General features: G+C 48.2%; 1 protein-coding gene across 1 annotated transcript in view; it reads left to right on the top strand.

Moving 5' to 3' along the window:
• CROCC (ciliary rootlet coiled-coil, rootletin) overlaps window positions 1-14,991 on the top strand; it is an 87,277-nt gene that overhangs the window by 48,558 nt on the left and 23,728 nt on the right. The window contains 7 exon segments of the mRNA XM_056795706.1: window positions 5,030-5,157; window positions 7,781-7,950; window positions 10,341-10,520; window positions 11,253-11,387; window positions 11,616-11,759; window positions 12,728-12,966; window positions 13,625-13,784. Coding sequence (XP_056651684.1) covers window positions 5,030-5,157; window positions 7,781-7,950; window positions 10,341-10,520; window positions 11,253-11,387; window positions 11,616-11,759; window positions 12,728-12,966; window positions 13,625-13,784 — 1,156 coding nt within the window.

Raw genomic sequence — 14,991 nt, 5'->3', positions numbered from 1 at the left:
GTCTTTGCTTCTCTATTGCTGGGCACTTAATAAACCCTTTTCTATTGACTGGACTTAGAGTAGGTGAAAAGGAGGAGGATTCCGTAAGCCTGTGAGGGCAGGGGGCAGCCGTACCCTGGAGGACTTTATCTATCTTAGACAGCAGGGAGCTATTGAAGTTTCTTGAGTAGGTGAGTAAAAGGGTCAGACACTCATTCTGGGGGAGAGTAAGGCTGGATAGCAATAAATAATGATAGCTCTTGTTTCTTTTTTTCTGACTTTTTTTAAAAAAACCTTTTCCTTCTGTCTTAGAATAAATACTAAGTGTATAGAATTAGAATAATTATATAGAATTGATTTAGATATATACATATAGATAAATATGTATTAGATATGGCATGAAAGTATATAGAATTAGAATAAATATATAGAATCTACTTAGCCATATATATGTAAAATAGAGCATAAAAGTATAGAATTAGAATTAACACATAGAATATGTTTAGATATATAGATAAATTAGATAAATATGGAATAAAAGCATATAGAATGAGAATAAATATATAGAATCTTTATAAAATATATATTGAATATACAATAAAAGTATATAGAATTAGAATATATACTATATTTAAATAAATATATATTAGATAAATATGGGTTAAAAGCATATATAATTAGAATAAATATATAGATTATATTTAGATATATAAATATATAGATAGATAAATACATGTTAGATAAATATAGAATAAAAGTATGTAGAATTAGAATGAATACTGAGTACCAAATATAAATATTCTAAAGCAAAAGAGCAGTAAGGGCCAGGCAATGGGGGTCAAGTGACTTGTCCAGGGTCATACAGCTAGGAATTGTCTGAGGCCAGATTAGAACCCAGGCTGTTGGTTCTGGCTGTAGCCACTAAAGCTACCCAGTTGTCCCATAGCCCTTCTTTCTGTAGCATTTAAGATCACAAAGCACCTTCCTTATACCCCTCTTATGAGATACAGAATGTGAATATCAGCTTCCCCATTTTGCCAGGGAAGGACCTGAGGTTCAGAGGGGGCAGGGCACTTTCAGGGCTCTTAGAGGTGGAGTGAACTTGAACCCCAGCCTGACTCCATGTGGAGGACTCGTCCCCTGCAGAGTGCAGGACCTGAGGCAGGAGCTTGCCTGTAGGGACAGTGGCCCAGGAGCTGGGTTTGCCAGCATGGAGCCATACAGGGTGGAGCCTGCCTGGCACCTGCCCGGCACCAGCCCTGGCATTCCATAAGTTGGGAGAAGCGAGCCAGGCTCAGCTGTGAGTGACTGCCCAGTCGTGTGGAATGAATGGAGAGGCGAGCAAGACGGAGCCAGTGCCCCAAGGCCCTGATCACCTCCCCCTGTCCGTAGCTGACTGTGTTTGCCCTCTCTGGACTACCTTCTAATTCACTCCCTTCCCCGGGCCTCAGTTTCTCCCTCTGTAAAATGAAGAGTTTGGACTAGCTCTGAGTTTTTTAGCCTAGAGTCCACGGATGGATGTCAAAGGCTCTCTAAACTTGGATGGGGAAAAGATTTCTTTATTTTCACTACTTCCTTTGTACTGTGATGTATTTTATTTTGTGATTTAAAAGCATTCTTCTGAGTATAAGAAGCCCGTAGGCTTTACCAGATACTGCAAGAGGGGTCCATGATCTAAAAAGTTATCCCTGGAACTGATTCTTCCAAGCTCCCCCTCAGCTCTGACATTCTCTGATCTAAGCTCTCTCCCAGCTCTGATATTCTCTGTTCTAAGGTCCTTCCCAGCTCTGACATTCTCTGTTCTAAGGTCCTTCCCAGCTCTGACATTCCCTTTTCTTAGGTCTCTCCCAGCTCTGACATTCTGCGTTCTAAGGTCTCTCCCAGCTCTGACATTCTCTGTTCTAAGCTCCCTCCCAGCTCTGACATTCTCTGTTCTAAACTCTCTCCCAGCTCTGACATTCTCTGTTCTAAGCTCCCTCCCAGCTCTGACATTCTGTGTTCTAAGCTCTCTCCCAGCTCTGACATTCCCTGTTCTAAGGTCTCTCCCAGCTCTGACATTCTGTGTTCTAAGCTCTCTCCCAGCTCTGACATTCTGTGTTCTAAGATCTCTCCCAGCTCTGACATTCTCTGTTCTAAGGTCTCTCCCAGCTCTGACAGTCTCTGTTCTGAGGTCTCTCCCAGCTCTGACATTCTGTGTTCTAAGCTCTCTCTCCCAGCTCTGACATTCTCTGTTCTAAGGTCTCTCCCAGCTCTGACATTCTGTGTTCTAAGCTCTCTCCCAGCTCTGACATTCTGTGTTCTAAGCTCTCTCCCAGCTCTGATATTCTCTGTTCTAAGGTCCTTCCCAGCTCTGACATTCTCTGTTCTAAGGTCCTTCCCAGCTCTGACATTCCCTTTTCTTAGGTCTCTCCCAGCTCTGACATTCTGGGTTTTAAGGTCTCTCCCAGCTCTGACATTCTCTGTTCTAAGCTCCCTCCCAGCTCTGACATTCTCTGTTCTAAACTCTCTCCCAGCTCTGACATTCTCTGTTCTAAGCTCCCTCCCAGCTCTGACATTCTCTGTTCTAAGGTCCCTCCCAGCTCTGACATTCTGGGTTCTAAGGTCTCTCCCAGCTCTGACATTCTGGGTTCTGAGGTCTCTCCCAGCTCTGACATTCTCTGTTCTAAGCTCCCTCCCAGCTCTGACATTCTCTGTTCTAAACTCTCTCCCAGCTCTGACATTCTCTGTTCTAAGGTCCCTCCCAGCTCTGACATTCTGGGTTCTAAGGTCCCTCCCAGCTCTGACATTCTGGGTTCTAAGGTCTCTCTCAGCTCTGACATTCTCTGTTCTAAGGTCTCTTCCAGCTCTGACATTCTCTGTTCTAAGGTCTCTCCCAGCTCTGACATTCTCTGTTCTAAGGTCTCTCCCAGCTCTGACATTCTCTGTTCTAAGGTCTCTTCCAGCTCTGACATTCTCTGTTATAAGTTCCCTCTCAGCTCTGACATTCTCTGCTCTAAGCTCTCTCCCAGCTCTGACATTCTGTGTTCTAAGCTCTCTCCCAGCTCTGACATTCTCTGTTCTAAGGTCTCTCCCAGCTCTGACATTCTGTGTTCTAAGCTCTCTCCCAGCTCTGACATTCTCTGTTCTAAGGTCTCTCCCAGCTCTGACATTCTCTGTTCTAAGCTCTCTCCCAGCTCTGACATTCTGTGTTCTAAGCTCTCTCCCAGCTCTGACATTCCGTGTTCTAAGCTCTCTCCCAGCTCTGACATTCTGTGTTCTAAGCTCTCTCCCAGCTCTGACATTCCCTGTTCTAAGGTCTCTCCCAGCTCTGACATTCTCTGCTCTAAGCTCTCTCCCAGCTCTGACATTCTGTGTTCTAAGGTCCCTCCCAGCTCTGACATTCTGTGTTCTAAGCTCTCTCCCAGCTCTGACATTCTGTGTTCTAAGCTCTCTCCCAGCTCTGACATTCTGTGTTCTAAGCTCTCTCCCAGATCTGACATTCTGTGTTCTAAGATCTCTCCCAGCTCTGACATTCTCTGTTCTGAGGTCTCTCCCAGCTCTGACATTCTCTGTTCTAAGGTCTCTTCCAGCTCTGACATTCTCTGTTATAAGTTCCCTCTCAGCTCTGACATTCTCTGCTCTAAGCTCTCTCCCAGCTCTGACATTCTCTGTTCTAAGGTCTCTTCCAGCTCTGACATTCTCTGTTATAAGTTCCCTCTCAGCTCTGACATTCTCTGCTCTAAGCTCTCTCCCAGCTCTGACATTTTGTGTTCTAAGCTCTCTCCCAGCTCTGACATTCTGTGTTCTAAGCTCTCTCCCAGCTCTGACATTCTCTGTTCTGAGGTCTCTCCCAGCTCTGACATTCTCTGTTCTAAGCTCTTTTCCAGCTCTGACATTCTCTGCTCTAAGCTCTCTCCCAGCTCTGACATTCTCTGTTCTAAGCTCTTTTCCAGCTCTGACATTCTCTGCTCTAAGCTCTCTCCCAGCTCTGACATTCTCTGTTCTAAGGTCTCTTCCAGCTCTGACATTCTCTGTTATAAGTTCCCTCTCAGCTCTGACATTCTCTGCTCTAAGCTCTCTCCCAGCTCTGACATTCTGTGTTCTAAGCTCTCTCCCAGCTCTGACATTCTGTGTTCTAAGCTCTCTCCCAGCTCTGACATTCTCTGTTCTAAGGTCTCTCCCAGTTCTGACATTCTGTGTTCTAAGCTCTCTCCCAGCTCTGACATTCTGTGTTCTAAGCTCTCTCCCAGCTCTGACATTCTGTGTTCTAAGCTCTCTCCCAGCTCTGACATTCTCTGTTCTAAGGTCTCTCCCAGCTCTGACATTCTGTGTTCTAAGCTCTCTCCCAGCTCTGACATTCTGTGTTCTAAGCTCTCTCCCAGCTCTGACATTCTGTGTTCTAAGCTCTCTCCCAGCTCTGACATTCTGTGTTCTAAGCTCTCTCCCAGCTCTGACATTCTGTGTTCTAAACTCTCTCCGAGCTCTGACATTCTGTGTTCTAAGCTCTCTCCCAGCTCTGACATTCTGTGTTCTAAGCTCTCTCCCAGCTCTGACATTCTGTGTTCTAAGATCTCTCCCAGCTCTGACATTCTCTGTTCTAAGGTCTCTCCCAGCTCTGACAGTCTCTGTTCTGAGGTCTCTCCCAGCTCTGACATTCTCTGCTCTAAGCTCTCTCCCAGCTCTGACATTCTCTGTTCTAAGGTCTCTCCCAGCTCTGACATTCTGTGTTCTAAGGTCTCTCCCAGCTCTGACATTCTCTGTTCTAAGGTCTCTCCCAGCTCTGACATTCTCTGTTCTAAGATCTCTCCCAGCTCTGACAGTCTCTGTTCTGAGGTCTCTCCCAACTCTGACATTCTCTGCTCTAAGCTCTCTCCCAGCTCTGACATTCCCTGTTCTAAGGTCTCTCCCAGCTCTGACATTCTGTGTTCTAAGGACTCTCCCAGCTCTGATATTCTCTGTTCTAAGCTCTTTCCCAGCTCTGACATACTGTGTTCTGCCCTTGGGAGAGAGCTGAATCGGCACTTCCAGGGCTTGGTACTGAGCCCCACCCTGAACCTGTGTTTCTCCACAGCTCCGAGAAGGACACTCTGGAGACCAGCCTGTTTGATGCCCATCGGCAGCTCAGCCAGATGGAGGCGCGCCGGGAGCAGCTGGAGGCTGACGTGCAGGGCTTGTTGCTGGCCAAGGAGACTCTGACCGGTGCGGCCCCTGTGCTTTAGGGTGACTGAGGTGGGAGGGGGCCACCCTGGGAGGAACTTGGAAAGACATGGTTGTGGCTGGAGCCACTGGTTTGGGCTCTGCTCTGGGGTGCTCCCCAGGGTATGGTGCCCTCTCTGGGCTCCTGGAGAGCTGAGACCAGCTTAGAGCTTCCTCTCTCATGGCTGGGGGCTGCCGGATTTGTCTGTCCTGTTTAGATCAGATTTTTGTGTGCTCTGCTTGCATTCGGTCAGTTGGTCAGCGTTAATTTACGAATTATTGGTTAATGACAATTATTAATTATTGATCAATGAAGTAATTGTTGAAAAATTAATACACACTGAATTAATTACCAATTAATGAATGATTAATTACTGATTAATCAATTAATTGTACTAGGTGCCGGGGATAAAAACAAAAGTCTCTGTCCTCAAGGAGCTTTTGTTCTATGAAGGGAAGCAAAGTGTGTGCAATAAACCTCACAGAATAGTCACTCGCATGAGGATGGGCTTCCAGTAGGAAGGGACACTTGAGTTTGGTACACCTTTTGCACTCAGGATGAATTCACCAGAGGAGTTGGAGGATATGTCATATATGTCATCGTGGGGCAGGCTCAGAGCTTTAGAGATGAAAGGGACCTTCAAAGTCATCTTGGCAGCTAGAAGTGGATCTAGAGTCAGGAAGACCTGAGTTCAAATTTTACCTCAGCTACTTATTAGCGGTATGACCTTGGACAAATCACTTTACTTCTATCTGCCTCAGTTTCCTTATGTGTATAATGGGGATAATAATAATATCTGCCTCCTAGGAGTGATTGTGAGATTCAAATGAGATAGTATTTTTAAAATACTTTGGAAACCCAAAGGCACTCTGGAAGCCTTAGCTGGCTGTGATTTTCATTTAGTCTGACTCCATCTTTTTACAATTGAGAAAACCGAGGCTTAGGAACATTAAGTGACTTGCCCATGGTCACACAGAAAACTGAAAAAGAGGTGGATGATAACAGGGAGGCAAGAATAAGAACAAGAGGGTGAGGAAGGAGGACAAGGACTGAGAAGAGAGATCATGGGGCTCAGAAGTTAGAGTAGGGGATGTGTCCTCATTCTCTAGAAGCCCATCCCTTCTTTCAATGATCATCTGAGAGTGTAGACTCTGCAGATGTTCCCCCCTTCCCCTGGGTTCTCTGGGGGCTATCCCTGGGGACTTTCCCCCTGCTCAAAGGGTAGTCATAAAGTCACACTCTGGGCTGGGGGAAGCTTTATAACCCAGAATATTAGAGCTGGGAGAAGCTTTAGAACCCAGAATATTAGAGCTGGGAGAAGCTTTAGAACCCAGAATATTAGAGCTGGGAGAAGCTTTAGAACCCAGAATACTAGAACCAAGAGGACCTTTAGAACCCAGAATATTAGAGCTGGGAGAAGCTTTAGAACCCAGAATACTAGAACCAAGAGGACCCTTAGAACCCAGAATATTAGAGCTGGGAGGACCCTTAGAACCCAGAATATTAGAGCTGGGAGGACCCTTAGAACCCAGAATATTAGAGCTGGGAGGACCCTTAGAACCCAGAATATTAGAGCTGGGAGAACCCTTAGAACCCAGAATATTAGAGCTGGGAGGACCCTTAGAAGCCAGAATATTAGAGCTGGGAGGACCCTTAGAACCCAGAATATTAGAGCTGGGAGAAGCTTTAGAACCCAGAATACTAGAACCAAGAGGACCCTTAGAACCCAGAATATTAGAGCTGGGAGGACCCTTAGAACCCAGAATATTAGAGCTGGGAGGACCCTTAGAACCCAGAATATTAGAGCTGGGAGGACCCTTAGAACCCAGAATATTAGAGCTGGGAGGACCCTTAGAACACAGAATATTAGAGTTGGGAGGACCCTTAGAAGCCAGAATATTAGAGCTGGGAGAAGTTTTAGAAGCCAGAATATTAGAGCTGGGAGAAGCTTTAGAACCCAGAATACTAGAACCAAGAGGACCCTTAGAACCCAGAATATTAGAGCTGGGAGGACCCTTAGAACCCAGAATATTAGAGTTGGGAGGACCCTTAGAACCCAGAATATTAGAGTTGGGAGGACCCTTAGAACCCAGAATATTAGAGTTGGGAGGACCCTTAGAACCCAGAATATTAGAGCTGGGAGGACCCTTAGAACCCAGAATATTAGAGCTGGGAGGACCCTTAGAACCCAGAATATTAGAGCTGGGAGGACCCTTAGAACCCAGAATATTAGAGCTGGGAGGACCCTTAGAACTCAGAATATTAGAGTTGGGAGGACCCTTAGAACCCAGAATATTAGAGCTGGGAGAACCCTTAGAACCCAGAATATTAGAGCTGGGAGGATCCTTAGAAACCAGAATATTAGAGCTGGGAGGACTCTTAGAACCCAGAATATTAGAGCTGGGAGGATCCTTAGAAACCAGAATATTAGAGCTGGGAGGACTCTTAGAACCCAGAATGTTAGAACAGGGAGGGAACTTAGAACAAGGAAGGTCAGAGCTGAAAGAGCCCTTAGAACACAGGGTGTCAGAGCTAAGAGGAACCTTAGAACCCAGAATATTAGCGTGGGGAGGAGCTTTAGAACCCAGAATGTGTCAGTGTTCCACTTCTCCTTCTACCCAAAAGGCCAGCTAGTGAATCTGCGGCGGCAGATGGAGACGGAGGTGCAGAAACTTGTGCGGGACAAGGAACTGCTGGCCCAGCAGCTGGTCCAGGCGGAGCAGGAGGCCCAGGCCACCCTTCGAGGAGAACAGGCAGCCCACGACGAGGATGTAGAGCGCCTGCGTCAGGAGAAGGTTGGAGGAGGATGGGAGGGGAGCTGCTGGGCTAAGCATCAATAAGGGAGCTGAGACTTGCCGGAGTGGGGCAGGCAAGGGTTGTGGAGCACAGATGAAGAAACTGAGTCTCAAAGGGAGAAAGTTACCCCAAAGTACGAAGGAGCACATTTAAAGTCAGGACCTCTCACTGCAAAACTTGATTTTTTCACCCCTGTATTGACATTGATCTTCTTCCCAAATGCTTTACTTACCAACATCTCAAAGGGGAAAAAAGATCAGTGGATGGATGGATAAATGGTTGTATAGATGGCTGGCTGACTCGATAGATAGAAACAGATACACACGTACAGAAAGATAAAAACATAGATGCACATGTAATTTAAATATATTTTTTCTAGAGGAGATATATATATATATATACACACACACACACACACACATACTTAAACACATCCACATATAGAGTCAATCAGTTTCGACCACTTCCTTTTCTAGATGGAGAAACTGAGGCCCAGTGAGCAGAATTAAGCCCAGATCACACAGGTAGTAGGGAGTTCCCTTCCTGCCCCAGATTTCCCAGCTCCAAATAGCTAGACTTCAGATCTAGATAGTCTGGGTGGTGAGCCAGTCTGGTTAGTCAACAAGCATTTACTAAGCTCCTGTTGTGTACCTGGTTCTGTGCTAAGCCTGAGAATAGAAATACAAGCAAAAAAGAAAGGCAGTTCCTGCCCTTCAGGAGCTTACGTTCTAATGGGGAAAGAACACACCAAAAAGGCAGCTCAAGATGTGGCGGAAGGGGACCAGATGATAAAGCCACCTTGAAGTTTTCCACCTAGTGTGATATGAAGAGATGGCCTGCCTCAGAGCCCTCCTTAAATGGAGGTTTTGGGGGATCCCTCCACTTGCCAATCAGAGAGACAGAGACAGAGACAGAGAGACCTAGAGGAAGAGAGGGAGAGAGAGAGAGGGTGAGGGAGGGAGTGGGGGGGGGAGAGAGACAGACACACACACACAGAGACAGAGAGACAGGGACAGAAGAACAGATAGAAAGACAGACACAGACAGATACTGACAGAAAGAGACAAAGAGGGAGAGACAGAGACAAAGGAGGAAAGAGAGAGATGGAGAGGGAGAAGGTCTTTAGAACATAGTGTCAGAGCTGAGGGGCGGGGGGGGGGGGGTTAGAGACAGAAGGAGAGACTGAGAGGAAGAGACAGAGGGAGAGAGACAGACCTAGAGGAAGAGGTAGGGGGAGAGAGAGACAGAGACAGAGAAACAGAGACAGATACTGACAGAAAGAAATCGAGAGACACCGAGAGGGAGAGACAGAGACAAAGGAAGAAAGAGAGACAGAGGGAGAGACTGAGAGGAAGAGACAGAGACAGACAGAGGGAAGGAGAGAGGGAGAGACAGACAGAGATAGAGGAGAGACAGAGGCACTGATAGACTTATAGAGAGACAGAGACTGACAGAGAGACATTGAGAAAGTGAGAATAAGAGCTGGAGCAAGAGAAAAAGATAGAGAGAGACAGAGAAACAGCAAGAGAGAGAGAAAGAGGAAGAGACCAACCCCAAGAGCACAGAGGACTCTGGAGATATGAGTTTCAGGGCCAAAGTGATCTTCCAGGATGAAGAGCATTCCAGGGCATGATGGAAAGATCCAGAGGAGGGCAACTTTGGGATCTCAGAGGGTAGATCAGAGCCATTCTAGGTGCCTTCTGCTGTTCTTACCTCTCCTGACTGCCGTCTCTTTTTGCTCTGCCCTGCCCTGCTCCCCAGCACTGGCCCCTTGACCTGGCAGTTATTCTCCCTCTCCTCCCTACCATGGATTTGTGGAGGGACAGTGACTGACCCCCTGGAGGTTCTTCTCTATCAGTCAAAGAAAATGTCACAGAATGAGATGTGGAAGGGAACTTAGAAAATAAAATGTCAGGGTCAAGAAAGAAAGTCCTTAGAATAAAGACTATCAGCTCTCAAAGGGCCTTGAAGGCCATGAGAAACCTTGACACAAAATGTCCACACTGTTGAGGGATCCCAGAATGAAGCATGTAAGAGATGGAAGGGCTTTGGAACCTAGAATGTAAAAACTCTGGGGATCTGGGGACACAATATCAGAGCTGGGAGGACCCTTAGAACAGAGAATATCAGAGCTGGGTCTTTAGAACATAAGAATATCTGAGCTGAGTGTGGAAGGACATTAATTATTCAGCTGAGTCCAACTCCTTCATTTTATAGATGGGGAAACTGAGTCCCAAAGAAAGGAAGTGACTTCCTCAAGGTCCCACAGCAAATTAGTGATGGAACTAAGACTAGAACCCAGTATTGTGACTTTCAGACTGTGGATAGGGCCACCAGTCCTCATCCCATGACTGCCTATGCTTCCCTTTGCTCCCCCTGTCCCTCTGTAGGAGGTGGCCCGACAGGAACTAGAAGCAGAGCGGACTGAGCTCTTGCACCGCCTGAACCAGGAGCGAGAGGAGCTCTTAGCTCGACTCGAAGCAGAGAAGGAAGAGCTCAGTGAGGAGATCACTGCCCTGCAGCAGGACCGGGATGAGAGCCTCTTGCTGGCTGAGAATGAGAAACAACAGGTAGGAGGACGCTAGATCCAGCAGATGCTACCCTTGAAGCTGGGCATCAAGACGAGGCTTTCACTGTATCTTGCCCCATAAGCCCTGTCCTAACAGGTGCAGAGTGGTGGTGTTAGAGGACTTCGTTCCTGGCTCCTCTAACCAGCAGCATGATTTAAGCAAGTCACTTAGTCTCCTGAGCCTCACTTTCCTCATTTTGTGTGTGTGTGTGTGTGTGTGTGTGTGTGTGTGTGTGTGTGTGTGTGTGAGATAATAACGTTGCTTTTGTTCAGCCATGTCCCATTCTTCATGACCCCATCTGATGTTTTCTTAACAAAGATATTGGAGAGGTTTGCCATTTCCTACTCCAACTCATTTTATAGATGAGAAGATGGAGGCAAACAGGGTTATTAAGTGACTTATCGATGGTCACACAGCTAGGAACTATTTGAGGCTGGATTTGAGCTCGGGTCTTCTGCATTCTAACTTTAGGACTCTAACCATTGTGCCATGTTTGAGGGACTTATTAATGCCTAAGGTACATTTAGTCCCCTAATTGTGATTCTGTGTATCTGTCTTTCCCTCCCCTGTTCCTCCTCTCTGAGTGATACCTGTTTTGGGGGCAGCAGGGCCCACTGAGAGAACAGGGCACAGAACCCCGCCTGCATCTGTACGGGGATGAACCTCAAACCTGTGCAAGGGGACGTTCCTGACTGACCCGGTCCCTGACCCCTCTGTCCCCCCTCTTTGCAGGCCCTGTCCCTGAAGGAATCAGAGAAGACAGCTCTGTCCGAGAAGCTTTTGGGTACCCAGCAGAGCCTGGCCAACATCTCCATGGACCTGGAGAGGCAGAAACGAGATGCCTTGGCCCGCCAGGAGCAGGACCGGGTGGGTGGAACAGTTCTGGGACTGGCTCCAGATGCTTGGCACCCCAATCCCTTGGTCCCTGTTTGGCCCCAGGCTCTGAGTTCTGAGATCAGCCCAAGAGAGGATTTGGGGGAAAATGTTTGTAATCTTCTCAGTCAAGTCTCCCAGGCTGGTGGGGATTCAGGGGGCTTTCAGTCTGAGTGGATAACGCAGCCCCAGTCTCACAGGTGCATTCACGTATCCCTCCAGAGCACCGTGAACGCCCTGACGTCCGAGCTTCGGGACCTCCGGACTAAATTTGAGGAGGCCATCAACAACCATGAGCGGGAGGTGAAGGCTCTCCAGGAGCAGGCCCGGGACCTGGGTCGACAGAGAGAATCCTGCCTCAGAGAGGTGAGACACCCTCTGGGGGAGGGAGGAGACAAGGCCTGTGATGAGGAGAACAAGGCGCTCTCTCTCTCTCCCCCTCTCGGTCTCTGTCTTTCTCTCTCTCTCCCTTTCTCTCTCTCCCTCTCCCTCTCTCTCTTTCTCTGTCTCTGTCTCTGTCTCTGTCTTTCTCTCTCTCTCTCTTTCCCTTTCTCTCTCTCTCTCTCTCTCTCTCTCTCCCTCTCTCTCTTTCTCTGTCTCTGTCTCTGTCTCTCTCCCTCTCTCTCTTTCTCTGTCTCTGTCTTTCTCTCTCTCTCTCTCTCTCTCTCTCTCTCTCTCTCTCTCTCTCTCTCTCTCTCTCTCTCTCTCTCTCTCTCTTTCTCTCTCTTTCTCTGTCTCTGTCTCTCTCTCTCTCCCTATTTCTCTGTCTCTGTCTCTGTCTCTCTCCCTCTCTCTCTTTCTCTTTCTCTGTCTCTGTCTCTGTCTTTCTCTCTCTCCCTTTCTTTCTCTCTTTCCCTTTCTCTCTCTCTCTCTCTCTCTCTCTCTCTCTCTCTCTCTCTCTCTCTCTCTCTCTCTCTTTCTCTGTCTCTGTCTCTGTCTCTCTCTCCCTCTCTTTCTCTGTCTCTGTCTCTGTCTCTCTGTCTCTGTCTCTCTCTCTCCCTTTCTCTCCCTCCCTCCCTCTCTCTGTCTCTGTCTCTGTCTCTCTGTCTGTCTGCCTGTCTGTCTCTCTTTCTTTCTCTGTGTGTATGTGTAATTCACTCTCCCTTTTCCTAATCCCATCATTCCTGCCAATCCAGTCCTGTCTGAGCTCCCTATTTAATGCTTTTCCCCCATCTCCCCCATTAAATTCCTTCTCCCTCACTGAACCCCCATTCCTCTCATGGAGCCCCCATCTCCCTTACTGCCTCCTTGACCATCGTTGAGGAAAGCGATCCGTAGAGGAGCTCCCCCTGAGCTTCTCTTCCTCTTCCTGCCCTCGGGCCCGTCTTCCCTAGGCTGAGGAGCTGAGGACCCAGCTCCGGTTGTTGGAGGATTCCCGGGACAGTCTCCGGAAGGAGCTGCTGGAGGCCCAGCGGAAGGTCCGAGAGGGACAGGAGGGGAAGGAGGCCCAGCGCCAGGAGACCCTTGAGCTGCGCCGTAGCCTGGGTGACAGCACCAAAGAGAGAGAGGCCTTGAGGCGCTCCAACGAGGAGCTAAGAGCCGCTGTCAAGAAGGCAGAGAGCGAGCGGATCAGGTACTCGGGCTGCGTGTCCCGGTCTGGTGGCCGGTGGGCACGGGCTGGTACCAGCTCCTGAACCTTGCTGTAGGCCCTGATTCCCTCACAGAGGTCCCCTTCCTCTCCCTGAGTCTCTGGCTTCTCCCTGGGCCCTCCTAATCTTCTCTGAGGTCTCATCACTCCCCAGAAGCTCCCATTTCAGAGACTCAGAGCCTCTTCCCTACCCGAGTCACCCCTCTTCCCAAAACTCCAGAGCTTGGCGCAGTGCCTGGCACACATTACATGGGGGTGCTTAATAGATGTTTAGTGACTGACTGCAACCCCTCGTGGAGTCCCGTCTCCCTCGGTGTGCCTCTGCTCGCCCTCCCTTGGCCCCTTTCCTCTTCGGGATCCCCAGCCTGACTGAGTTCCCTTCCTTTCACCCTGAGCCCCATTTCTGCCGATGAATCCCACTTTCCTAAGCCTTCCTCCCTAGCACTGAGGGTGTCCCTCAAGGCCCTAGGAAGGTGCCAGGGACATCCGTTGTGATTCAGGGAATGAAGGTTTTGGTGGGGGGTTGGTTTCCTGGAACCGCCCACCTCCAAGCCTTCCAGTAGCCGCCCCTTTTGTGTGGGGGGACACCCTCACTAACAGAGCCCGTAACCTTCTGCCCCTTCCCCACCTCTATCCCCACCAGCTTGAAGCTCGCCAACGAGGACAAGGAACAGAAACTGGCTCTGCTGGAAGAGGCTCGGGCAGCCTCGGGCCGGGAGGCGGGAGAACTGCGGATGGGGCTGCAGGAAGTCGAGCGGTCAAGGCTTGAGGCCCGGCGGGAGCTGCAGGAGCTCAGGCGCCAGGTACGGCCCCTCGGGAGGCGGGGGCTCTGGACCAGGTGGGGTCGCTGGTCAAAACTCCCTTCCTTCACCAGGCCTCAGTTTCACCATTTGTAAAATGTGTGTGGTTGGGTGAGGTGTCTCTGCCTGCCCTGTGATGGGAGAAGCAGGACCTGCCCCCCAATCCTGTGTTACAGCTTTTACCTTTTTTCCATAATTCTATGGCGGGCTCAATGCTGCTATTCTACCCATTCTGTGGATGAGAAAACTGAGGCTTAGGGCAGGCCAAGAACTCTGCTAGCTTCATATTGACTAAGCAGGGCAATTAGTAGACTGAGTCCCTAAGAATTTACAGTGTGGTGGAAAAAATTCCAAATTTTGGAGGCAGAAGAGCTGGCTTTGAGTCCAGGTGGTACCACCTACTATCTGGGTGTCCTTAAGCAGGTGAACTCTCTGAGTCTCCCTTTTCCTATCTGTGAAATGGAGAGAATAATCACTGTGCTTCATTTTTAGAGAGCACTTCTTAGAGCTTGCTAAGTGCTTTACAAAGACGATCTCATTTTATCCTCATGACAACACCAGGAGGGTAGTTACTGTTATTATTCCCATTTTATGGATAAGAAAACTGAGGCTGAGGCGAGTTAAGTAATGATAATAATGGCTAACATTTATGTAGCACCTACTGTGTGCTAAATGCTTTGCAATTATTACCAATTTGATTCTCACAATAACTTTAGGAAGTAGGTCCTGTTGTTATTACCATTTTATAGATGAGGAAACTGAGGCTGAGGGAGGTTAAGTAATAATAATAATAATAGTTAACATTAATGTTGCACCTACTGTGTGTTAAGTGTTTTTCAATTATAAGCTCATTTTATTCTCACAATCACTTTGGGAGACAGTAGGTACTATTATTATCCTCATTTTATAGATGGGGAAACTGAGGCAAACCAAGATTAAGTGACTTTCCAAGGATCACACAAGTAACAAATATCTAAAGGTGGATTTGAACTCAGGGCCCAGTATGCTATATTTTGTGCCGCTAGAATAAGATTTGAGTGACTCAAACAAGATACTAGCCAGAAACTGCGATAGGAAGCTCCCATTGGTGGTCAGAACTAGAGAGATAATCAGGGAAGCCTTCCTGGATCTGGAGGCCTGTAGGGAAGAGTCCCCGCAAAGCAGGTGGCACTGTATGGAGCAGTGAGCCAGCTCCCCAGCTCTTCCTCCC

The sequence above is a fragment of the Monodelphis domestica genome, chromosome 4 (assembly GCF_027887165.1).
Source record: "Monodelphis domestica isolate mMonDom1 chromosome 4, mMonDom1.pri, whole genome shotgun sequence".
Taxonomy (NCBI): Eukaryota; Metazoa; Chordata; class Mammalia; order Didelphimorphia; family Didelphidae; genus Monodelphis; species Monodelphis domestica.
Note: the sequence above shows the minus strand (reverse complement) of the source record. Positions and strands in the feature narration are given on the sequence as shown.